The sequence below is a fragment of the Moschus berezovskii genome, chromosome 11, assembly GCF_049115385.1.
Source record: "Moschus berezovskii isolate FMDL1 chromosome 11, NW_MosBer_1.0, whole genome shotgun sequence".
Taxonomy (NCBI): Eukaryota; Metazoa; Chordata; class Mammalia; order Artiodactyla; family Moschidae; genus Moschus; species Moschus berezovskii.
The window spans coordinates 20709699-20734735 of NC_142470.1; the positions used below are offsets into that span (position 1 = coordinate 20709699).

Sequence of the window (25037 nt, forward strand, 5' to 3'; positions counted from 1 at the left end):
CAGGGCTCACGGTGCGCTGCCTGATTTTCCACTGGCCTGAGTCTTGGGGGCCTACTGAGGCAGGCAGGGTGCTGGTCCGCAGCACGCAGCGGTGCCTCCTGGTAGAAGGCTCTCGATAGATCCCTTCTTCTGCTGCCTCCCAGGTCCCTGCGGTACTGTGACCTGCGGCTCATAAACTCCTCCTGCCTGGTGAGGACGGCCCTGGAGCAGGAGCTGGGCCTGGCCGCGTACTTCGTGAGCAGTGAGGCTCCCCTGGAGAAGGGTGCCCGGACCGAGGCCTTGGAGAGCGATGCGGAGAAGCTGAGCAGCACAGACAATGAGGACGAGGAGCTGGTGACGGAAGGTGGGGAGGCCGGTCCTGCGCCCCGGCCCCACTCAGGGTGGCCCTTGGCCTGTCTGCTGGTCGGCAGCTCCCAGTGAGAACCATCTAGATGCATCTTTAGGGGAAATCCTTCAGTGATTTCATATTTTGCTTCCCCTCCCCCTATATTTGGAGAAGGAAATGGCAACTCACTCCAGTATTCTTGCCTGGAAAATCCCATGGACAGAGAAGCCTGGCGGGCTACAGTCTATGGAGTTGCAAAAGTCAGACACGACTTAGCCACTAAACCACCCACCACCCCCCCTCATTTTTGGTGGTGTGAGAAAATGGAAATCCCATCAAGTTCTTTGAAGCTCTAAAATTCTTAAAGAGTAGAAAGAAAAATGGAGATTTCCTAGGGTTTAAGTCCATGCCTTGTTTGAATTGCCGGTGGAATTACTGGCTGGTTTAAGATTCACTCGCTTATGTCTTCCATGTGAATTCACAGGACGTGTCCATTATTGGGATTTATGGAAACAGGCCAATTTCGTCTGCAGACATGAGAGTCTGACACCATGTTTTTTAATAGGACACATAAATCAGGGCAGTGCAAGGCATCTGGCTGTTGTCAACAGGACAGGGAGGAAAAAATTAAAAGCTGCTGCCATGAAAGTGCAGGGCATCTGTGGGGTTTGGTGTAGTGAAGAGAGACCAAAGGAGAGCCAGCAGAACAGATGCTTCTTCCCCGCCCACCCCCCATCTCTGGCTATGTGCGTCACGTCACCTCTTCTAGCCTCAGATGGTCCATTCGTAAAGCGGGGAGGAAAGACCCTCCTTGCGCTGTAGTTGCTTTTCGCAAGTGTGGGTGGGACCCTGACATGAAACTGCCCATGGAGTGAATCCACACTCCTGGCCTCTCCCGACCCACCTTTCCCCCTTGCGCCTCTTGGCTTCTGGCCCCCATGCTGCCCCTGGAGCTTTGGCCACACTCATCTCATGGTTGTGCCCTGCTCTGTCACCTCTGGCCACACAGTTGCTCGCCCGGACACTTGAGTTCCCTATGCCGTATGCTTCACCTGGAAACCCCAGCTTGCTGTTTAGAACTTGGGTCAGGGTCACCTCTCCAAGGATGTCTCCCTTCTCCTGCTTCCTCCTGCTGGGTGGATGCCCGGCTCCTGAGTCCCAGATCTGCCCTGTCTGCCCTCCTTAGTCCATCCTGTAGCCAAGACCCCTGGGCAGGAGCCCCACTGACCTGCCCTGCGTCATACACTTGTCTCCTTAGTGCTCCCTCAGAGGAGGGGGCCTGGGGATGTGGATGGGTGGGTGGGTGGGCTGATGGAGGGATGGATGGATGGGAGGATGGATGGATGGAGTGATGGGTGGATGGGAGGATAGATGGATGGATGGGTGGATGGATGAAAGGATGACTGGATGGATGGGTGGATGGATGGATGGATGGGTGTGTCAAGGAATGGATGGATGGGTGGATGGATAGATGAATGGATGGGTGGACAGATGGAGGGATGGATGGTTGGGTGGATGAAGGAATGGATGGATGGACCAATGGGTGGATGGAGGAATGAATGGATGGATGGATGGATGGGTGGGTGGGTGAAGGGATGGATGGAATGGATGGATGGGTGGGTGAAGGGATGGATGGATGTAAGGATGGATGGATGGATGGATGGGTGGGTGGGTGAAGGGATGGATGGATATAAGGATGGATGGACAGATGGGTGGATGGAGGGACGGTTGGATGAGAGATGCTATATGTGAATGCACTTTATAAACTCAAGTGCTAGGGGAACAGACAGTACAACGATTACTAGGCCTCTTCAGTGTGTGTGTTTTGAAACAGGATCCACATCAGAGAAGCGGAGCCCCGTGAAGAGAGAACGATCCCGCTCCCACGACTCCGCGTCTTCATCCCTCTCCTCTAAGGCATCCAGTAAGTCTCCAGGGGATGAAGATCCCATGGTTGGACCGTTTTGGTTTTCTGAGACTTCAGAGACTGAAAAGAGATTCTTTATTTTCAACTAGAACTGGAAAGAGAAGGGATCTGTGAAGAACTGGCCTTTCTAGAGAGTACGTGTCTTTCTGGACTGGGGTTGGGGGTGATTCTGGGATTATGAGGGGTTTGGGCTGTGGTGGCTTTTGTCTCGGGAGGAGGCCTGTGCTGGGTGGTGTCAGAGGGCCACCCCTTGGTGCTTTGCAGGCAGCTGTTGGTTTGGGGAATCGGGGCAAGTAGCTGGGTGAGTGTTGCTGTCAAGTCTGAGGGTCGAGAAGCGGACACAAGGCTTCACTGGGGGAGAAGCAGCAAAACTTACCAAGTGTCCATTGACCCCTGGAGCCGACCGCACTTAGGCAGAAGAGTGGGGAATGTGGGTCCTGGGGGCCACCTCGGCCTCAGGGGAGCAGACCCGGGGCAGCACACGTGAGACAGATCACATGTCCTCCCACCACAAGCGTTTATGGAGAACCTACTCTCTACCTGGCTTGGGGCACTGAGGGACCCATTAGATACACACCTGCTCGCAAGGAATTCATGGTTCTTTGGGACCAGGCTGTGTTGCAGTAGGGGCTGCTGTGTTTTTTCTGCACACACATTCCCACTATGAGATGTTATGCTTATGTATAGGAAGAAGTTTGTCCCAAGTGGGGCAGATTTAGGGGTAGGGGGCGGTCCCTGCAGGTTTCAGAAAGCAGCTGGCCTTTGGGCCTTGAAGGTAGAGAGGTCCTAGGGCGTGAAGGCGTGTGTGGTGCTTGGGTGCAGTGAGTGGTCCTGGGGCGACAGCTTAGGATCATGGCGTGGCTGCAGAGGTCAGAGCACACCAGGGTGTTCGGCCTGCGGTCTTTGATTTCTTTTCTTCCGCCTCCTCACCAGCTCATGGATGACAGTGGATCAGACAGTGAGGGTCTCCCTTACAGATGTGCAAGAAGGAGTCCAAAGAGGCCTCCCAACAGGAGCGTGGACTCTGTGATGGAAGGAAGGTCTGGTGTATAGGCTTGAGTCAGTCAGAAAAGCCAAATGCTATAGCTTTTTCTTATCCTTTTGCCCCAAACAACAGAGGGATCCAGGGCACCAGGGCAACCTGAGGAGTGGATGCTCCAGGCCATTAGAATAGAGAGGTGTGGTGCTTTGTTCTTCCCTGATCCTGGGCTGACAGCTTTCTAGAAGGTTCTGGGACTTGCTGTTCTGTGCAGTGTTGTCAGGCAGAGTTAGAATATCCAGGCTGCCGGCCAGCCTCCCCATTCCTGTGAGGGGACTTTCTCAGAATTCCTCAGAGGACCCTGAGACCTTAGGGAGTCTCCAATGAGATGCTTCTTGTGGCCTTGGGTACAACCCCCACATTTCAGAGATGGGGAAAACCCCACCTTGCAGGAGGTCCAGGATGATAGTGTTGCTCGTGGTAAGGAACCTACCTGCCAATGCAGGAGACAAGAGACAAGGGTTCAGTCCCTGGGTCAGGAAGATCCCCTGGAGGAGGGCATGGCAACCCACTCCAGTATTCTTGCCTGGAGAATCCCATGGACAGAGGAGCCTGGTGGGCTGTGGTCCATAGGATCACAAAGAGCTGGATGTGACTGACGCGAATTAGCATGCACAGGGTGATATAAAAGCTGGACCAGGGTGCCGCTCCTGGGTGCCAGGAACCCACACTCACCTTGGCTTGCAATGTGGTCCACTGGTGGGGGAGGGCAAAATAAATGCTGTGTTTGGGTAGCTGCTGTGGGTGCATTTTCTCTCTTGAATTCTTCTGGAAGCTAAAGAGTCAAGCCTTTTCAGTCCTGTGAGTTTTGCTGAACTGGAAGCACTGCTCTGTTGTGCAGAGGGGAGATCTGAGCTCTGGGACCCACCTGCACCAGAGCAGGAGGTGGGCTGAGTGCTGCCGGTGAGGGTCTGGGATAGATGGGGCTGAGGGTGCAGAGGTTTGGAGGGGCATGTGGGGCCAGGGGAGTGGTGCTGGCTCTCTTCCCTCAGCACCTCTGGGCTTTGTCAGAAGGACAGAAAGTCCATATTTAACCAGAAGGGGAATTGCCTTGATGGAAATTCCCATCATTGCGGGTAAAGGGATTCAGTGCTGCAGAAGCAGGAGCTGGCGGGGTGGATCCGAGCCCTGACTGACGGGTGTCTCTCTGCAGGCTCGGCGCCATGCGGCGAGTCCTCAGCTGGACCCTCACAGGGGGAGCAGGCCCGGTCCCCACCGCCCTGCGGGCCCTCGGAGGAGGCCAGGGCCCCCGGAGAGAGACAGAGGCCCCGGGCAGCAGGGGGGCCGCCGTTGGTCATCAGCAGGCACAGCCCGGGGCTGACCCCACAGCCGGATCCCGGCCTCAAGAGTGGCCAGCGGGGCGTCCAGGTGTTGGCCCCGTCGGCATCTTCCTTGGGCTCGGCCTCCTCACCGGCGCTGCCCGCCGCCGGCCCGCTCGTCCTGCAGGCCTCCCAGTGCTCCATGACTAAGGCCTGCCGGCAGCCGCCCGTGGTCTTCCTGCCCAAGCTGGTGTACGACATGGTCACGTCCACAGACGGCAGCGGCCTGCCCAAAGCCGCCTCACTGCTGCCCTCGCACTCGGTCATGTGGGCCAGCTCCTTCCGGCCCCTGCTGAGCAAGACCATGACATCCACTGAGCAGTCGCTCTACTACCGCCAGTGGACGGTGCCCCGGCCCGGCCACATGGACTACGGCAACCGCGCCGAGGGCCGCGTGGACGGCTTCCACCCGCGCCGGCTCCTGCTCAGCGGGCCCCCCCAGGTGGGTGCTGCCCCGTGCGCCTGGGCCCCGCGGGGGTGGGGGGGCTTGTGTGCACACCCACAGGCTGGTTTGGGGCTGAGAGCATCCCAGAGCATCCCTTATTCGCGTTGCCCGTCCCCCAGGTGGCATCTCTCGTGGCCCTAAGGGGGCGGGTAGAGGGATCCACCTACTGCCCACGGCGGGGTGTCCTCCGTCCTCTGACCCGTTTCCTCCTTTGAGTGATGTGGGGCCGGAGGGGTTCTCTGTGGGTCCTTCTTGCTCTTTCAGATTATGGTTCTGCCTTTCCCACATTACTCCATTTGGTTCTCGCAGCCAGTCAGGGCGGTTCCCTCTCACTCTGACAGTGGAAGCTGACCGCTGCTTCTGTCCTGCAAGATTTTGGTGAAACAGAACAGGGAGGCAGGAGGCCTGTCTCCATCCCCCAGCTCATTGTATTTTTCTGACAACGAAAGACAGTTTCACCTGTCATCATGGCAGGAACCTGGGTGTGAATGTCAGGGGTTGCGAGCCTGTGATGGTGAGGAGGATGCATGAGGTTTGTAAGGGGTCTTGGGAGCGGGGCTCAGCCACACAAAGCTGGGGTGAAGGGTGGGCCCTGCAGGGAACTGCCTGGGGCTGGATTCAAACTAAAGCATCACCTGCTTCCCTGGGCCAGTTCCAGCTCTCTCTTTGCCTCAGGGTCCTCATCTGAGAAGGAGGAAGCTAATAGCTGTGTCACCAGAACAGGCGCTTTAGACAAGAGAGTAATGGTAGGGCACCTGGAACATGTCTGTGTGACCCCTAGAAAGCACTGTGATTATCCCCATCATCATCACTGTCCCTGTTCAAGACATGTTTCCTTTTCACTCGCATGTTCCTTCCTTCGTCAGGTACCCATTGCAAGAAACACAGACCCACAAAAATATGTATAAAAGTGCTCAGTTTTGTATTAGTAATTTATAGTAGTTAAATAAACTGGAAGCACCTTGAGTTCTGTTGGTCAAGCTTGATTGAATATACTTGAGCACAGGGGTATCATGCACTTCAGCCACAGAAAATTTGAGCTAGATCTTTATATACTGACACTGAAAGTTCTTTAAGATAAAGATCAAGTTGCAGAATAATCTATACATAGAGTCATATTGGAGAAGTAATGGCAACCCACTCCAGTATTCTTGCCTGGAAAATCCCATGGATGAAGGAACCTGGCAGGCTACAGTCCATAAGGTCGCAAAGAGTCAGACATGACTGAGCGACTTCACTACTTTTTTTATTGATCTGTATTTCTTGCACTTTTAGAGACACATATAGTACTTTGTGTAATTTTTTAAAAAGGGAAAATAAAATATTTTTTATAAAGGAATCCTGGTTTTTTCATACCCTATCTTACTGAATGTTATCAGTCTTCAAAATTTTTGCATTTTTGATAGGGGAAAATTATTTTGTATATCATAGTTTTATTAATAAAGGTGAATATATTTTAATACCTTTATTGGTCACTGGTATTTCTTTTACAATGACTTTCTGGTTTTGTTTCTCTTATTTATTTTTCCTTTAGTCATTTGACTTTTTTTCTTTTGCTTTGTCCTTTTAGAGTATAAATTTTAATCCTTTGTGAATTATACACGTTGCAAATATTTTCTCTAAAGCTCCCCCTGGTTGTATTTCATATTTGCATTTTGTAAGTTAGTTATTTCCATTCATCAGCATCTGTTGAATCCTTCCTATGAAACAGGCATTAAGCTGAGAACCTGGAGAGGACATTCTGAGGATGCCCAAGGTGGGTGGGAGAGGAGGCTAGCCCCCAGGTCCCCTTGTAGCCAGAGGTGACGTCAGTGCTCTAAGACCAGTAGTATACTGGCTAGTGCTGGCTTGACAGGGGTGGGGACCCATTAATACAAGAAGAGAAGGAAGTCCTGAGCTTAGGAGGAGAGAGATGTGATGCCAGAATTTCACAGCTCCCACAGTGAATGTTGTTATCCCGCTACAGGTACATCCATTAATATAAGATCACAATTTGCAATTGAGCAAGACTTGTAAGGCATTATTAAAACGTCAGTTCATTTTTTTTTTTTTTTTCTGAAGCAACATTTTGTTCAGCTTGTGATGGAGTCCTAGTTTAAACAGCGTGGCCAATTAAAATCTGGAAAGACATTTGCAATGATTGAGAAGCCGGTGGGTCTCCTGCCCATGGGAGTTCATCTGTCTGCCTGTGCCATGTTTCTTCAGGCCACATTTTCCCTCAAAGGTCTTTGCATCCCCCCAGCTCTCATTTTATGGGGGAGCCTGGTGGGCTTCCATCTATGGGGTCACACAGAGTCAGAAATGACTGAAGTGACTTAGCAGCAGCCCTCATTTTAATTGGGCGAGATGGTTAAGGTTGGTGGATGAGTGGAGGCAAGTCAGGTGCTCAGCCAGCGCCTGCACTAGGCATGGACGTGCTGATGGTCGGCCCCCGCTTCGCTGTCCCTGCAGATCGGGAAGACGGGTGCCTACCTGCAGTTCCTCAGCATTTTGTCCAGAATGCTCATTCGGCTGACAGAAGTGGATGTTTACGATGAGGAAGAGATCAACATCAGTGAGTTCCCTGTTGCTGACCCTGGGGCTTGGCATGATCTTCATTACTTTCTCAAGTGACATTGCTGGTGTCTTTTACTTTCAAGACGGAATTCTCAGGTTAATGATCTGACTCCTCCCAAGGGCTTTGGATGGCTTGTATCTTTCCCTTGTAGTCCTTTTGCTCAGTCCTAGAGTAGAGCCTGGGAGGCCTTGGGGAAGATAAAATTACGATACTAAAAATAACCGCTCTTTACTGAGTACCATCCAAATGTCAACCACTGTGCCAGATACGTTACATAAATTACCACATTCACTTCCTCTACCACACTGAGAGACAGATATTGTTAATCCATTTTTCTGCTAAGTAACATGTTCAGGAGCCAACTCAGGGGTAACACAACTAGAACCATATTAGATTTGGTTGCTGCCTTTAGGGAGTTTCCCAGATTGCTCAGTGAGTCAAGAATCCACCTGCCAGTGCTGGAGACACAGGTTCAATCTCTGGGTTGGAAAGATCCCCTGGAATAGGAAGTGGCAACACACTCCGGTATTCTTGCCTGGAGAATCCTATGGACAGAGGAGCCTGGTGGACTACAATTCATGGGGTCTCAGAGCTGGACACGACTGAAGTGACTGAGCATGCGTGCATGCTGCCTCTAGAAAGTGGAATTGTCCATCAGATGAGAATTCCCTTTCAGACCACTGAGCACATAAGTCAACATCTTGGGGGAAAATGAAAAAGACGTGATATGTGGGGAATAGGCTTTTCTCCTCATTTCCAGAGCGGAGTTTATCCTGATTAAGGGAAGACTGTCTTTGAACATGTTTCATGCTCAGGTAGAGCACCTCCTCCATTTCCTCTTCTAGCACTGCCAGTGGCTCTCAAACAGTCTACTGAATGAATCTGTTGGGAATGAAGATTTGTGTAAGGAGCCCGTATGATAGAGAAGGGGCCCCAGGAGGCTGCACTGGCATCTGAGAGGACTTCTGCTGTGTATGTTTAAGGTGCACAACGGGATGATTTGATGCACATTGTGGAATAATCACCACAGTCACCTCGCTTAGTGACCTTGCAGCATCATTCACAATAACCAAAATGCAGCAACAACTGTATGGTGTCCATTGATGGATAAACGCCCGTCAGCAGTTGAGTGGATAAAGAAGGGGTATATACATGCAATGTAGTCAGCCTTGACAAAGAAGGAAGTCCTGCCCTTTGCACACACAGAACTTCTTTACATACTCTTAACTAGGTTTGAGTTTTGACTGGGAGAAAATTTAGAACCCAGGAAGCCCGTCTAGCCCTTAATCTTTCCTTTGAAGGAGAAAGGAACCGTATCTACACTCATCTGCCCTCTGAGTTTTCCACTGTTTCCCCCACAGTTTGGAACCATATTGCAGATGAAAGTCAGTGGGTCTGCTGAGCTTCTGTCTCATGTTTTGTTGGGTATACCAATGATAAAGAGGATTTGCCTGAAGTGTGCTAAACTTCACAGCCTTATTTTCTCAAATATTCTCCTATTGCTTTGGGTTTCTCTTTGGCAAAATGTGCATAATTCTCCTTTTACAGGATGTTGTGAAGATTAAATGATGTTACACGTATGAAGGGCTTTCCTGGCCGCTCAGAGGTTAAAGCATCTGCCCACAATGCGGGAGACCTGAGTTCAATCCCTGGGTCGGGAAGATCCCCTGGAGAAAGAAATGGCAACCTACTCCAGTATTCTTGCCTGGAGAATCCCATGGATGGAGGAGCCTGGTAGGCTACAGTCCACGGGGTCGCAAAGAGTCGGACACGACTGAGTGACTTCACACTTTGGACACATGTGAAGCACTGAGCATCTATTAAATACAAAATAAGCATTCCTCTCCCTCTTCTTTCTTTCCTCTTTCTCATGGACATTTGCTGCTGCTGCTAAGTCACTTCAGTCGTGCCTGACTCTGTGTGACCCCATAGACGGAAGCCCACCAGGCTGCCCCGTCCCTGGGATTCTCCAGGCAAGAACACTGGAGTGGGTTGCCATTTCCTTCTCCAATGTGTGAAAGTGAAAAGTGAAAGTGAAGTTGCTCAGTCATGTCCTACCCTTAGCGACCCCACGGACTGCAACCCAAAATCCATGGGATTTTCCAGGCAAGAGTACTGGAGTGGCTTGCCATTGCCTTCTCCGCTCATGGACATTTAGGATATATATATATATTAGGACACATATAGCTATATTGACATAGTGTTACATATCAGTTCAGTTCAGTCGCTCGGTCGTGTCTGACTCTTTGTGACCCCGTGAACCGCAGCACGCTAGGCCTCCCTGTCCATCACCATCTCCTGGAGTTTACCCAAACTCATGTCCATTGAGTCGGTGATGCCATCCAACCATCCTATCCTCTGTTGCCCTCTTCTCCTCCTGCCCCCAATCTTTCCCAGCATCAGGGTCTTTTCAGATGAGTCAGCTCTTCGCATCAGGTGGCCAAAGTATTGGAGTTTCAACTTCAACATCAGTCCTTCCAATGAAGACCCAGGACCCAGCTCCTTTAGGACGGACTGGTTGGATCTCCTTTCAGTCCAAGGGACTCTCAAGAATCTTCTCCAACACCACAGTTCAAAAGCATCAATTCCTTGGTGCTCAGCTTTCTTTATAGTCCAACTCTCACATCCATACATGACTACTGGAAAAACCATAGCCTTGACTAGACGGACCTTTGTTGACAAAGTAATGTCTCTGCTTTTTAATTTGCTGTCTAGGTTGGTCATAACTTTCCTTCCAAGGAGTAAGCATCTTTTAATTTCACGGCTGCAGTCACCATTTGCAGTGATTTTCAAGCCCCCCAAAATAAAGTCAGCCACTGTTTCCACTGTTTCCCCATCTATTTGCCATGAAGTGACAGGACCAGATGCCATGATCTTAGTTTTCTGAATGTTGAGCTTTAAGCCAACTTTTTCACTCTCCTCTTTCACTTTCATCAAGAGGCTCTTTAGCTCTTCTTCACTTTCTGCCCTAAGGGTGGTGTCATCTGCATATCTGAAGTTATTGATATTTCTCCCAGCAATCTTGATTCCAGCTTGTGCTTCTTCCAGCCCAGTGTTCCTCATGATGTACTCTGCATATAAGTTAAGTAAGCAGGGTGACAATATACAGCCTTGACATACTCCTTTTCCTATTTGGAACCAGTCTGTTGTTCCATGCCCAGTTCTAACTATTGCTTCCTGACCTGCATACAGGTTTCTCAAGAGGCAGGTCAGGTGGTCTGGTATTCCCATCTCTTTCAGAATTTTCCACATTTTATTGTGATCCACACAGTCAAAGGCTTTGGCATAGTCAATAAAGCAGAAATAGATGTTTTTCGGGAACTCTCTTGCTTTCTCCATGATCCAGCAGATGTTGGCAATTTGATCTCTGGTGCCTCTGCCTTTTCTAAAACCTGCTTGAACATCTGGAAGTTCACGGTTCACATATTGCTGAAGCCTGGCTTGGAGAATTTTGAGCATTACTTTACTAGTGTGTGAGATGAGTGCAATTGTGCAGTAGTTTAAGCATTCTTTGGCATTGCCTTTCTTTGGGATTGGAATGAAAACTGACCTTTTCCAGTCCTGTGGCCACTGCTGAGTTTTCCATTTGCTGGTATATTGAGTGCACCACTTTCAGTATCATATGTATAAAATATCATATACATAAAATAAATGTATTTCATAATTTGGGGTTGGACCAACTAGAATTTTTTACCTTTTTGTTAACAAGCATTTAATGAGCACTGTAGACCACACTGATTATAATGTACAATGATACATGGCAAATGTGAAAACATGGATTGAGCCAGGAGTAGTGTTGGCATTCAGAAAGGGGAAGCCAGTGGATCTGAGCATTTATAAGTGTTTTCCTAGAGGTGTAGTGATAGGAGTTGGGCCTTACTGGCTGGGTCGCATTTAGATATAAGAGCAAGAGAAAGAACTGCATCAGTTTCTGCTGGCAATCAGTTTGGTGTATTTGAGGGACAGGGCCAGGGAAAAGCACAGAGCACAGGGTTACGTGTATTGGCAGGAGTGGAAGTTAGTGGAAATCAGAAGAGCAAGCCCATCCCATGGGAAACCCAGCATAAGGCTCTTCCTCTGGATAGAGATAGATCTGAATGCACGTTCTTGCTGAATTAGAAGAATCCTGAACATGGAATGTGTCCCTGGGTGTTTGCGATCCCATGGGAACTTGTAGACTCAGCATCAGTTCCACTCCAACCATCACCCTTGTGCACATTTGAAATAAATCCTTCTCATATCCCATTTTGTCACATGTCTGTATTTCTTCCGATCCTGTAGACCTCAGAGAAGATTCAGATTGGCATTACCTCCAGCTCAGTGACCCCTGGCCGGACCTGGAGCTGTTCAAGAAGTTGCCTTTTGACTATATTATTCATGACCCGAAGTATGAGGACGCCAGTCTGATCTGCTCACACCATCAGAGCATAAAGAGCGAAGGTCAGATTTGTCAAACTCTTGCTTCCACCTTCTTCCAGAGTATGTGGGAATAGCTTCTTAAAGGGATGGGCTAAATCTTGCTAGTGATGAACATATCTGATGGTGATGAGTGAACTGGCGATGCCTGTTAGGGCAGTGAGGTCACCACCTCTCTGGACAGGAAATGCTCTTCGACCCCACGAGGGAAGACTCACTGCTCCATTAGTGCAGAAAAAACGTGAGGATGCTGTTGATAGCTTTTCATGATTGGAATACTTTGAAGATTCTTGTTAATAGAAGAAAAAGATATATGTTTTTCTATGAATTTGGATTGTTACAACAAAATGCATCTATTTCCCATCCTGCCCTCGGTCTCTCATTTTCTCGCTCCTTCTTCAGGGACCACTAATTTTCACAGTATTATGACCCTGCCAGGTTTCAGGGTCACTGGTGACAAACGTTGGATGTGAGTGGCCAGTGAGATTATAAGCACTGACCGGGAAAGTTCAGTGAATGCAGTGTGAAGGGAAGATACTGGTCTCTTTGTCGATTCCATCATTTTATCTTCATTGAGCTCAGAGCAGAGCAGAGGCGGTTCACTGAAGCCTCCTTCACGCCTCACTTGGACCTTTCCAAATGGAGGTTGAGTGTTAAAATCTTAATGTTGCTAAGTCGTTTGAAATCCTAGAGGTGATCGTGTGCTTTGGAGCGTTTGCATCTTAAGTCAGAGATCGATTTACATTGTCACAGACCGAATCCTTGAATAGGTTTATAAAACATCCGTAGCAGGATGAGTGTGACGCCATGTGAATGTCGTGTCTAGTTGATCCCACCAAGACTCTGTCCTTTCTGGCCAGTGGCGTTGGCTTGGGGCTGACATGTGGGAGGCGATCCCAGGAAACCCTGTTGCAGTGTCTCGTTGCCAACGGAGCGGGAGGAGAGAGCATTAGTTGGGCCTCCCGCGCTCTTTAATGCTGGGATTTCGTGCAGACAGAGGGACGCACCGGAAGCCGGAGGACCCGTGCATGCGACGCCGGACAGCGAGGATGCGGCTGTCCAAGTTCGCAGCGTACAACACGTACCATCACTGCGAACAGTGCCACCAGTACCTGGGCTTCCACCCCCGCCGCCAGGTAGGACGGAGCCCCCAGGAGCCTCGCGCGCAGACGCCAGCGGGCGCTGCCACGGTTCTCGGCTACGTGTTCCACCTCGGCTAGCACCTCGGTTTCCTTCTTCTCGTTATGTTTGCATCCTGGAGTCAGGAGGTAGAAAGTTCTGGAAGAAGCCCTTTCGTCCTGAATCCTCCATTCCCTTCAAGCATCTCTGAAATTATTATTCACGCTACCGAACAGTGACTCCCCAGGGGTGACACGTGTGTTAGTGGCAGAGTTAACCGGCTGTCAGTGTCTTACTTTTCTTTACATCTGAGCAATATCTGGTTAGTTCAGTGCAGCAGACACTTCCTTAGTGCTTGTTATGTACTGGACACAGACTCAGAGGTGAAGGAAACCCCAGACTTGAGGCTCCCAGTCTAGGGATGGACAGGTACACATAAACAAAACTTCGGAGCAGGCTAAAGCTGGCAGGAAAGCGATATGGTTGACGTGTAGACATTATGAGGTTTAAGAGAGAAATTTGCATTTACTGAGCATTTACTATGCACTGGGCTATGTACTCGGCACTTTTTATATACCAGTACTTCCCAATTTTTTATGTAATAGAAAATGATATTTGCCCTGGACCCTGGGTAGATGGATAAGACTGCTCCCAGGGCTCTGGTTGAAGCAGTTTATGTTCAGGCAACACCTGTGACCCATTCATTCAAGGGGCACTTGGTTAGGAAACCATGCTGTTGAGTTTCTTCTTTAATTCTCATTAAAACCCCACAAGGCTATAGCATTATCCCCATTTAATAAATGAAGATATGATACTGGGCAGGGAGCAGGGGAGAAGGTTCTGAAGGATCAGTAAGAGTTTGCCAAGGAGCCAAGGTGGGCAGAAGCGGGGGGGAAGGAGCGAATGGCAAATGCAATAGCAGGGAGACCAGGGGTGTCTAGGGGGATCAGAAGTGACTTTAGTGGGTGTTGATGGAGCTTAGAGTGAAGGCTGGTCCCAGGACAGGAAGCTAGGTGGGTTGGCACAGACAGACCAGAGTCATCCATGCTGTGGGGAGGAATGGGGCCTTTGCAGTGAGAACTCTTAGCTGAGGCCTGATGGGGGCAAAGCTACCTTGGGAGGGAGTATGTCCTTCTTTTTATCTTTTTTTCTATTTTTTAAATTTATTTTTTCAGTCGATGAACACTTGATAAGAAAATTAACAATTTTTCCAGTTTTTTGAGGTATAATTGACAGATAACATTGTGTAAGTTTAATGTAGACAACATGATTTGATATATGCATATATTGCTAAATGATTGTCACAGTAAGCTCAGTTAATTAACATCCATCAGTTTTGAATAGTCTCTTACTAGTCTGTGAAGGGGCTTCCCTGGTAGTTCAGCTGGTAAAGAATTTGCCTGCAATTCAGGAGACCCCGGTTCGATTCCTGGGTCAGGAAGATCCACTGGAGAAGGGAAAGGCTACCCACTCCAGTATTTTTGGGCTTCCCTGGTGGCTCAGACAGTAAAAGAATCTGCCTGAAGTATGGGAGACCTGGGTTCGATCTCTGGGTTGGGAAGATCCCCTGGAGAAGGGCATGGCAACCCACTCCAGTATTCTTGCCTGAAGAATCCCCATGGACAGAGGAGCCTGGTGAACTGCAGTCCATGGGGTCGCAAAGAGTTGGACAAAACTGAATGACTATGCAGAGCCTTGTGGAGGTTTGTGGGGGCCTGTGGGCTGGTTATCTAGAAACAGATGGAGGGTAGGATTTTACACTTAGAATTTCTTTTCATTTCAGATGCAAGCAAGGAAAGAGGAGTCAGGGGCAGCTGGAGCTGATGGGAAACAGATAGCTGTGCAGCACCCAGGGGTGCAGGACAGCTCTGCCAGTCCATAGCTGCCCCAGAAAGGCCTGAAGGTGACAGGGGTGCCAGCTTCCTCTGTCTGTCCCCTTTGCAGAGGGAAACAGCAGATGGTAGCTTTAATTTTCCCAAATCTGCCTGGCCTTGAGCTTAGCTGCTACTGAAGTAGCACCTGTCTCCTCTCAGCACAGATTTTTTTCAAATGATGCAATTGTACTCTAGACAAAATTAAAAAATACATATGAGTGGTTTTTCAAAGGATTAAAAATGATCAGAAATTCTATTTGCTGCAGATAAGCAATCCTAACATTTCTTTCCTTGGAGATGAAGTTTTTCTTTCAAGGCAGAGAAAAATATAAGTGAAAACATTTTCTTGATCTTGAAATGTAAAGAATGCAGAGACTCGAAGGGTTCAGTGCCTGGTCCCTTCAGGATCTGCAGTGAATGAGAGGGCGGAGCCTGGAGGAGAAAGAAGGGGAGGGCAGGTCTGAGTTCCAGCCCCCGGGGCCAGCCTCTATGTAGGCGGGTCGGGTCTGGGGCCACACTTGCAGGGTTGTGAAATCAGGTCCCCTGAGGACACAGGGGCACATGCTGACTCCCTACTGACAGGTCACTGCCTCTGCCGTTTGGTTCTTTCTCCTCATTGCTCAAGGCTCCCCTGAGAGGCTGTCTTAGGAAATTCCTCGGTTATGTCCCTCTTTGCTCCCTCCCCTGGTCAGATTCTGTTTCTCCCTCATCTTGGCTCTCAAAGCAGAGCCACAGTCCATCAGATGTCACAGCCAGCACATCCTGGCCCGTGTCAGCCCTGCCCTGGTTCCCGTGGCTCCTGGGAGGGCATGGGACAGACTCGCTGTGCATCTGCAGGGGCAGCTGAAGGGAGAGGGCTCGGTAAGGCCCTGCTGTGGACGCCAGAGCCAAGGCCTGGAGGAGGCATACCTCTGGCCTGGGCTTAGCCGGGTTGGGAGGTCGTACCAGGAGCAGCGTGGGCACAGTGGCTGGGTAATGGGAGGACTCTTTAGACAGAGTGGCTGGAGGTGAGGCTAGACTTAGGGATGGGAGTGAGCCCAAGACCTCTGGATGTCCACCAGGGGAGTGAGGACCTAGGATTATTCATTGGTTCCTGAGCCTGGATGTAGTGTGTGAGATGGACACGCACAAGTTTACAGAGTTATTGTCTTCTGCTGTTACACAGATTAGCTGTGATGGGAAAATAAACTTCGTTGAAATTAAAAATGTGAAATAACCTTTGTTGAAATAAAAAATGTGACCTGGAGCACGAAGGCTTTGGTGCCCCTGCATGCCTCTGGGTCTAGTCCAGAGTCCAGAAGGGCTGGGCGGCTACAGAGGCATCCCCTGGGTAACGAGGGGTCAGCACGAGGATGGGAGCCTCTGGCCAATCGGGTGTGGCCTCGGGTACACACTCGCGAGACCTGGGTGTCCATGCTATGAACTGGCATCAGCTGGGGCAGCGGTGGCAGTGGCCTCTGTGTGGTCATGGCCGCAGCAGGCCTGGGTTCTTCCGGGAGGTCAGGCCGGACTCTGATGACAAGCTCTGTCCTTTCCCCCTCGCACCCCAGCTCTATGAGTCCACCCTGCACGCCTTTGCCTTCTCTTACTCCATGCTAGGAGAGGAAATCCAGCTCCACTTCATCATCCCCAAGTCCAAGGAGCACCACTTTGTCTTCAGCCAACCCGGAGGCCAGCTGGAGAGCATGCGACTGCCCCTCGTCACAGACAAGGTACTGGCCCTGCGGCCCTGGGGCTCAGCCTTGCGGACCCAGGGGCTATTATCAAGCAGTGAAAACCTTTGTGAAGTGGTAGTGTGGTCCTTTATTAGAGGGTGACCGAGGCTTTATTAGTTACTGTACTCCGTTTTCTAGATGGTTCCCATCAGAACTGGTTAGGAGCACCAGCTCAGTGCACAGCTTTGTGGCAAGTGCTTTGAGAAATCGAGAAGGAATAGAAGACCTAGCTTGGTTGTTGAGAAAAGAGTGAAAGAAAACACAGTTGTTTATGTAGAAGAGTCACAGCCTGAGTGAATAAGGAGCTAGGCTGTATGGCTCAGAAGTGAGGGCTTTCAGTCACACAGGAATAACGTGCACTCAACGTGTATTAGGCACCAATAGGTGAGGGCCACGGATTTGAGTCACTGATATAAGCCCATTAGTTCTGCTCACCTTACACACCATTCTCAAACAAACATTTATTTCGCTTTGTAGTCTGTGCACTGGCAGTTTGGGCTCGGTTCTGCTGGGTGGTTATCCTGGTTGCCATCCCTTGTGTTTGAATGAGTTACCAGGTTGGCGGTGGGGCTGGACTGTGGTGGCCTCAGTGGGATGCCCGTGTCTGCTTCTGTGGCCTCTTCTTGTCCAACAGGCTAGTCTGGGCTTCTCCCCGGGTTGGGGGTTTCTGAGAGAGGACAGAATGCCTCTGGAGGCCAGGCTTGGAACTGGCATGCCACACTGCATTTCATCCGTAAATCAAGTCCCAAGGCTAGGCCAGATGCAAGGCGTGCAGAAACAGGCACCATCTTCTGATGGAGGAGGCTGCAGAGTCACATCTCGAAGGGAGGGCAGTCCTCGTGGCCAGGCTGACAAACGCTTGACGTCTCTGTGCCCATGCTCTCCAGAGTCACGAATACATAAAGAGCCCAACGTTCACTCCCACAACTGGCCGTCACGAGCACGGACTCTTTAACCTGTACCACGCGATGGACGGTGCCAGCCACCTGCACGTGCTGGTTGTCAAGGAGTATGAGATGGCGATTTACAAGAAATACTGGCCCAACCATATCATGCTGGTCCTTCCCAGCATCTTCAACAGCGCTGGAGTTGGTAGGCCTTTTTTTTTTTTTTTCCAAATTTGTTGCAAAGTTAAATTCAAGACACGTTGACTTCATAGGAAATCCACTGAGAAATGTTTTTCTAGACCGAACACCTGTTTCCGCTTAGTCCCCTCCAACAGGTGTGTGCATATTAATTACATTCATTCTATAATCACTGCTGTCAACCACTGCACCACCTAAGCTGTGTGTGTGCTCTTCTGAATGTTCCTGTGTGTGTGCGTGCTCAGTGACTTCAGTCGAGTCCTACTCTTTGCGACCCCATGGACTGTAGCCCTCAGGTTCCTTTGTCCATGGGATTTTCCAGGCATGCATACTGGAGTGGGTCGCCATGCCCTCCTCCAGGGGATCTTCCTGACCCAAGGGTTGAACCTGAGTCTCCTACATCTCCTGCATTGCAGGTGGATTCTTTACCACTGAGCCACTGGGGAAGCCCCTGAATGTTCTTAATCAGCTCAGTTCAGTTTAGTTGCTCATTTGTGTCCGACTCTTTGCAACCATATGGACTGCAGCATACCAGGCCTCTCTGTCCATCACCAACTCCCGGAGTCTACTCAAACTCATGTCCATTGAGTCGGTGATGCCATCCAACCATCTTAACCTCTGTTATCGCCTTCTCCTCCTGTCTTCAGTCTTTTCCAGAATCAGGGTCTTTTCAAATGAGTCAGCTCTTTGCATCAGGTGGCCAAAGTATTGGAGTTTCAACTTCATCATCAGTCCTTCCGATGAATATTCAGGACTGATCTCCTTTAGGATGGACTGGTTTGATCTCCTTGCAGTCCAAGGGACTCTCAAGAGTCTTCTCCAACACCACAGTTCAAAAGCATCAATTTTTCGGCACTCAACTTTCTTTATAGTCCAATTCTCACATCCATACATGACTACTGGAAAAACCATAGCCTTGACTAGATGGACCTTTGTTGACAAAGTAATGTCTCTGCTTTTTAGTATACTGTCTAGGTTGGTCATAACTTTCCCTCCGAGGAGTAAGCATCTTTTAATTTCATGGCTGCAGTCATCATCTGCAGTGATTTTGGAGCCCAGAAAAATAAAGCCTGTCACTGTTTCCACAATTTCCCCATCTATTTGCCATGAAGTGATGGGACCGGATGCCATGATCTTAGTTTTCTGAATGTTGAGCTTTATGCCAACTTTTTCACTCTCCTCTTTCACTTTCATCAGGAGGCTCTTTAGTTCCTCTTCACTTTCTGCCATAAGGATGGTATCATCTGCGTATCTGAGGTTATTGATATTTCTCCCAGCAATCTTGATTCCAGCTTGTGTTTTATCCAGCCCAGTGTTTCTCATGATGTACTCTGCATATAAGTGAAATAAGCAGGGTGACGATATACAGCCTTGACGTACTCCTTTTCCTATTTGGAACCAGTCTGTTGTTCCATGTCCAGTTCTAACTGTTGCTTCCTGACCTGCACACAGGTTTCTCAAGAGGCAGGTCAGGTGGTCTGGTATTCCCATCTCTTTCAGAATTTTCCAGTGTTATACTCTAATTTCACTAACTGCAGGTTTTCTGGAATAACCTGTCACTTGAATTCTTTGGTGATAGACCCTTTAAAACACACCCTACTCAATAAAATTTCTGTGAATGGAGACTTGGGAGAGTCTTCTAGGTGTTGACTGAAAAGAAAAAGCACAATGAGAGCGTTGTGAGTTAAGTTTTACCGGGGGCAAAATGAGGACCAGAGCCTAGGAGACAGCCTCTCAGATAGCTCCGAGGAACTGCTCCCAAGAGATGAGGGGAGAGGTCGGTGTATATGTGATTTTGCTGAAGGGGGTTAACTGCCATCAGGCACACATATCAGCGGAGGGATGCTGCTGGTCACCAGAAGGATGGTGCTGGTCACGGACAGCAGATGTCTCCGTTAAGGGTTTTAGTGCTTTTTTAGATAGGAGACAGTGCACGAAACTGGGCTTATAAAATCTTCTCCTGAAAAATGTCTCACGATCTGGAGGCCTGTTCTGCTGCTTTGTCCTCGAGCACTGAGTGACTCATCCTCCACCCTGAACTGCTTGCAGGGTGTGTTGAAGGTCTGCAGTGGCCACTGGTGACCTCATCCTTGTAGAGGCAGATGGTGAGAGATGGTTTTTGTCCGCATAGACTCGAAAGACCTTTCTCTTTCAGCTTTCTGGCTTTTAAAGCTATTTTGATTTTTTGATGATTCTTTTTTTCTTCAATGCTCAGTTATTGGTTTACTCATGGTCTCAGCTAAAGCAAAGATAAATAGACAGATATGTGCACAAATGCCCTCGAACTTCCTCTCCCAAGTCAACAGCCTGTAGTGAGTGGATAAGGACTGCAGATAAGAGCAGGTAGGGCTGGGGCCTGGGTGGGCTTTCATCCAATTCTCGTTCTTAGCGGGGCTTTGTCCTGGGTGGGGGTGGGCACTTGGGCTGACCCGAGTCGGGGTGTCTGCTCATTTCAGGCGCCGCCCACTTCCTGATCAAGGAACTGTCTTATCACAACCTGGAGCTGGAGCGGAACCGTCAGGAGGAGCTGGGGATCAAGCCCCAGGACATCTGGCCTTTCATTGTGATTTCTGATGACTCCTGCGTGATGTGGAACGTGGTGGACGTCGACAGTGGTGGCGAGAGAAGCAGGTGAGAGCCCCTTTCCCGACGGCACCCCAGTAAGACAACGGAGCGGGCGCTCTGCCCAGTGGGGGATTCTTGTCCATCCTTTGAGGACCCCAGAGGGCGCCTCCTGTTAGACGATGGGGTGTGCGGTGAACAGAACCCTATCTGGGGTGGGCTCACCCGCCAAGCTTTTGAGTTTTTAATTGAAAACATTTTACTGAGGCATAATAGAGACAGAAAATAATGCAACATAGATTCAGTATAAAATATATAGGAAAAAGAAAGTGTCATACATATGCAGGTATTTTCACAAACAGAACACAGCCACTTAACAAACTCCCTGATGAAGAAATGGATCGTCACCATCACCGATGTGCCCTCCCCCACACCTTCTAGAACCTTCTCCCGCCCCAGCCTCCTCCTGATATGAAGCTGTATTTTTATTTGCTGTGTGACATTCGGGAAACGACTCTTTCTGGGGCACCTTTCAAAGGGGCACTTGCCCTTGTCCTAGAGGTTTGTTACAAGGATTAGATAAACCATGAATTGTGTGCCTGGAGGGGGGTGATGAAGTGGCACGAGGGAGAAAAGGCTCAGTAGATAGAGCTGCATCTGAGCATCATTGGGCAGATACCTCTGGGTGGTTTTTTGGCACAAGTATTTCAACTTTTTCTTTATCTTTGGCTTATTTGAGAAACAACTTGAATGCTTGGCTTGTGTTTTTTTTTTTTTTTTTTGAGAGACGATTAGTTCTTCTCTTTTGTGTTAGTGAGTCCTAAGTCCTAGTGTAACAGCTTCCATCCTCACCACTGTTCTTCCAGGAAAAAATGTGTTTGGTCTGATAGAGCTCACAGACATGACAACAGCAAGCTGCCACGCTTTCAGTGTTCTCACTGTCACCTTTCTGAGGGTGCGAGCTTGGCTAAGGACAGCGATGAGGAAGAGAACTAAGCTTTTTCCCTCTGCTTTTCTGAATTTCATTCTGAAGCAGAATGTTCAAGTCCTGGTGTGTCAGAGCTGGCTGAGGCCTTAGGGCGCTTAGTGGAAGCCCCTTGGCTGGGGAAAAGGAAGCCGAGATGCAGAGAAGTTGAGCCACTTACTAGGTCTCTCACACACAGAACTTTGTTGCCTGGGCTACCAGCCCCGGGGTTCCTCCCTTCAGCTGCCCTCCCTGATCATCAGGTGGCCCTCACTGTCTTCCCAGACCTCAGTTGCCATCAGGGTGGGGTGGGAGGTGCTTACACACGGCCTCCTCCCCTCCCCCCAACCTTCTTGGAATTGCCACCAGAAACGCGAGGTGGTGTGGCATGGTCCAGAGAATGTGGGCTCTGGAGACAGACAGCACCCTTCCAGTCGAGCTCTGCTGAGTGACACTGAGCAAGTCAGCCAGAGGCTCTTTTTCTTCATCTGTGAAATGGGGATGATGGTTCTATGTCACAGGATTGCTGCGAGGATCAGTGATAATGAATTCGAAGTGCCTGGTGGCTGTGATGGGTTCTGGGCACAGCAGCCCGCCCGGCATGTTCAGGGGAAAGCAGCGGCCTGGCTGGCCCAGTCTGCATGCCGACCTGGGGATGTCCGTCTCCCTCCTTCGAGCAGAGAATTTTCCTGGTCAGAGAGAAACGTGTCCTTGAAGTACATCATGCAGCACATCGAGGCATCCCCCAACATCACCCACTACGCCCTGATCGGCATGCGGAAGTGGTCCAGCAAGACCGGGAGCCACGAGGTGCGCGAGCCCTTCTCCCGGTGCCACGTGCATGACTTCATCGTCTTGAATGTGGACTTGACCCAGAACGTGCAGTACAACCAGAACCGGTGAGCCCCGCTCGACCACGGCTATCAGCTCAGCCCACGATCCCAGCGCCCCCCGCCCGACCACGGCCATCAACCCACGATCCCAGGGCCCCCCGCCCAATCATGGCTATCAGTTCAGCCCATAATCCCAGGGCCCTTTGCCCAACCACATCCATTAGCTCAGCCCATGGTCCCAGGGCCCTTTGTCCAACCACATCTATCAGCTTAGCCCACGATCCCAGGGCCCCCCGCCAACCGTGGCTATCAGTACAGCCCACAGTCCCAGAACCCTTTGCCCAACCATGTCCATCAGCTCAGCCCACGATCCCAGGGCCCCCCCCGCAACCATGGCTATCAGTTCAGCCCACAGTCCCAGAGCCCTTTGCCCAACCATGTCCATCAGCTCAGCCTACAGTCCCAGGGCCCTTTGTCCAACCATGTCCATCAGCTCAGCCCACGGTCCCAGGGCCCTCTGCAAGGGGCAGCCTTACTCCTGGAGGACCCTTGCTCCTTCCTTGCCCTGCAGGGATGGCACTGGCCTGGCCCCTTGCTTTCAGTCCTCATGGATTTTTCTTTTTTTTAGTATTTTTGTTGCATAATTTTAGGGGAGATTTGCATAAGACCATTCAACTTCCTTCACCAGTTCGCACGGTACCTTATTTAATGACTTCCGTTCTTCTAGATAGTGTTTCTCTTGCTTTTCTGGTTCCTTCTGTGAACACATTACTTTCTAGGAGCTTGAGCGCTGAAGGGAATGATAATTTCCTTGTGTCCCTCTCTCTGGATCTAGCCCCAGAAGTGCTCATGTCTCAAGAAGAATCTAGTCTCCACTGTTAGCAAGCTCTCTACCTGCCAGGGAGTGGGCACATCCCCGAGAGTGCCCACAGAGGAGTGTCTGTTTTGGAGCAGACTGACCTGCTAGGAATGTGGGTTCTGCCGTTTGTCAGCTTTGAAATTTAGGCAAATGATTCGCCATCTCTGAGTCTTGATTTTCTTAGTTGTAACAGTGGCTCATGTATTTACTCTGGGAGGTCAGTTGTGTTCTTTTTAACACATAGATGAAGTGGCATTTGTTAAGTCCCCTTCACGGTACCTGGCATGGGGTGCCAAGCTCAGTTGTGTCTGACTCTTTGTGACCCCATGGACTGTAGCCTACCAGGCTCCTCTGTCCATGGGATTTTCCAGGCAAGAGTACTGGAATGGGTTGCCATTTCCTTCTCCAGGAGATCTCCCCAACCCAGGGATTGAATCCCAGTCTCCCGCATTGCAGGCAGACCCTTTACCATCTGAGCCAACAGGGAAGCAATAAATTTACTCTGGGAGGTCAGTTGTCTTCTTTTTAACAGATAGATGAAGTGACGTTTGTTAAGTCCCCTTCAGGGTGCCTGGCGTGGCATGCACAGTTCACACATGACAGGGCTTCTGTAGTGAGAGCCTGAGTACACCCTGCCTTCCTGGTGCAGGGGCATCACAGCTTGTTTCCTTCTTGCTTTGCCTCCTGTGCCTCCCAGGGGAAGGTCTTTGGGGGCAGGAACGAGCTTGCTCGTCTTCCCAGCCCCCGATACGGGGGTGTCTGGTGGGACGTGACCACAAGCTAACCGGAGGCCGCCCCGCCTCACTCCTCTGGTTCCCGCCAGGTTCATGTGTGACGACGTGGACTTCAACCTGCGGGTGCACAGCGCCGGCCTCCTGCTCTGCCGGTTCAACCGCTTCAGCGTGATGAAGAAGCAGATCGTGGTGGGTGGGCACAGGTCCTTCCATATCACATCCAAGGTGGGTGCGGCCGTGTGCCGGGAGGGAGCTGCTGCCCATGGTGGGAAAGCTGGTGGGGAGGCCACCCGGGCACCTCTGAGTCAGCGGGGTGGGCTTGACGGCTGGGAAGCGCTAGTGAAGGTTTCCTGTTGGGAGCCCTGAGAAGGGAGACTCCATCGAGCTTCCCTTCTCATCTCCGGCTCTGTGTGTGTGTGTGTGCGTCTCCCTGCCACATGTGCACCACCAGCCTTCCAGTGTGCCCTTGCCCTCACCTCCCACCCCCACCCCACGTTCTCTCTCCGCGTGCTTTCTCGAGCACGTCTCCATCAGTGTCTTTGCTGCTTCCTTGTCCGGCTTTTCTGCTGACCCTTGGGGGTCAGATGTGGTTCCGTGCTCTTCTTAGGGTCCCTGGTACAGCGCCTGCTAAATACTGTCTGAATGGGACTGACAGGCTAGCTTGATGGGTGTGCCATCTGCCCTGGAGACAGCCTCCAGGTGGGGGGAGACGTGTCCTCGGTGATCTGTACCTCCAGGAACCCACAGGGCGCTGGCACACCCCTGCCTTAAAGGTCCCTTTGATCCATGGAGGAGAGTGGCAGAGATGAGCTGAAGAAGTAGGAGAACCCATTGAAAGGTGTCCATCAGAGGACTTGAGTAGTCTTATGTATGTCCATAGTCTGTCTGACTCCAGTCTGGGAAATATGTTGGTGATGGAGTGAGAGACTGTGGGCTCAGAGGGCTGGGCCGTCAACAGGAAGACCAGTGAGGTTGGACAGGAGACAGAGGGGATCTGGAGGTCAGGGGGAGGGCTGGCCCTTCCCAGAGGCTGACATCTCGGGATCTGGGGGAACATTGGGTCCGTGGGTTCTCTTATTTTTTTCTAGACAAGACAGCCAGGTCTCTGCATGGAGTGGTCATTGTCTGCAGTCACTGATCCCGTGGTCAGTTTTCACACGTCCTACTTTAGTTAAGCCAAATTTTCCTTAATGGAGAGCTTCACCGTGGACATATATGTTCTCACATCACGGCTGCACACAGCCATCCATGACGGGAAGGCCCA

The 25037-nt window shown here is 50.4% G+C and overlaps 1 protein-coding gene across 6 annotated transcripts in view; it reads left to right on the forward strand.

Moving 5' to 3' along the window:
• The window catches only part of GREB1 (growth regulating estrogen receptor binding 1), a 131116-nt gene that overhangs the window by 100939 nt on the left and 5140 nt on the right, over window positions 1-25037 (forward strand). For 4 of the 6 annotated variants that reach the window (XM_088841193.1, XM_088841192.1, XM_055399923.2 and 1 more), the window contains exons 20-31: window positions 144-343; window positions 2160-2249; window positions 2342-2386; window positions 4445-5052; window positions 7507-7609; window positions 11894-12052; window positions 13022-13164; window positions 16572-16733; window positions 17624-17828; window positions 20278-20452; window positions 22028-22246; window positions 23863-23998. In XM_088841193.1, coding sequence (XP_088697319.1) covers window positions 144-343; window positions 2160-2249; window positions 2342-2386; window positions 4445-5052; window positions 7507-7609; window positions 11894-12052; window positions 13022-13164; window positions 16572-16733; window positions 17624-17828; window positions 20278-20452; window positions 22028-22246; window positions 23863-23998 — 2245 coding nt within the window. The remainder of the gene's footprint in view (window positions 1-143; window positions 344-2159; window positions 2250-2341; window positions 2387-4444; window positions 5053-7506; window positions 7610-11893; window positions 12053-13021; window positions 13165-16571; window positions 16734-17623; window positions 17829-20277; window positions 20453-22027; window positions 22247-23862; window positions 23999-25037) is intronic. The other 2 variants (XM_088841194.1, XM_088841195.1) reach the window with 2 other exon arrangements.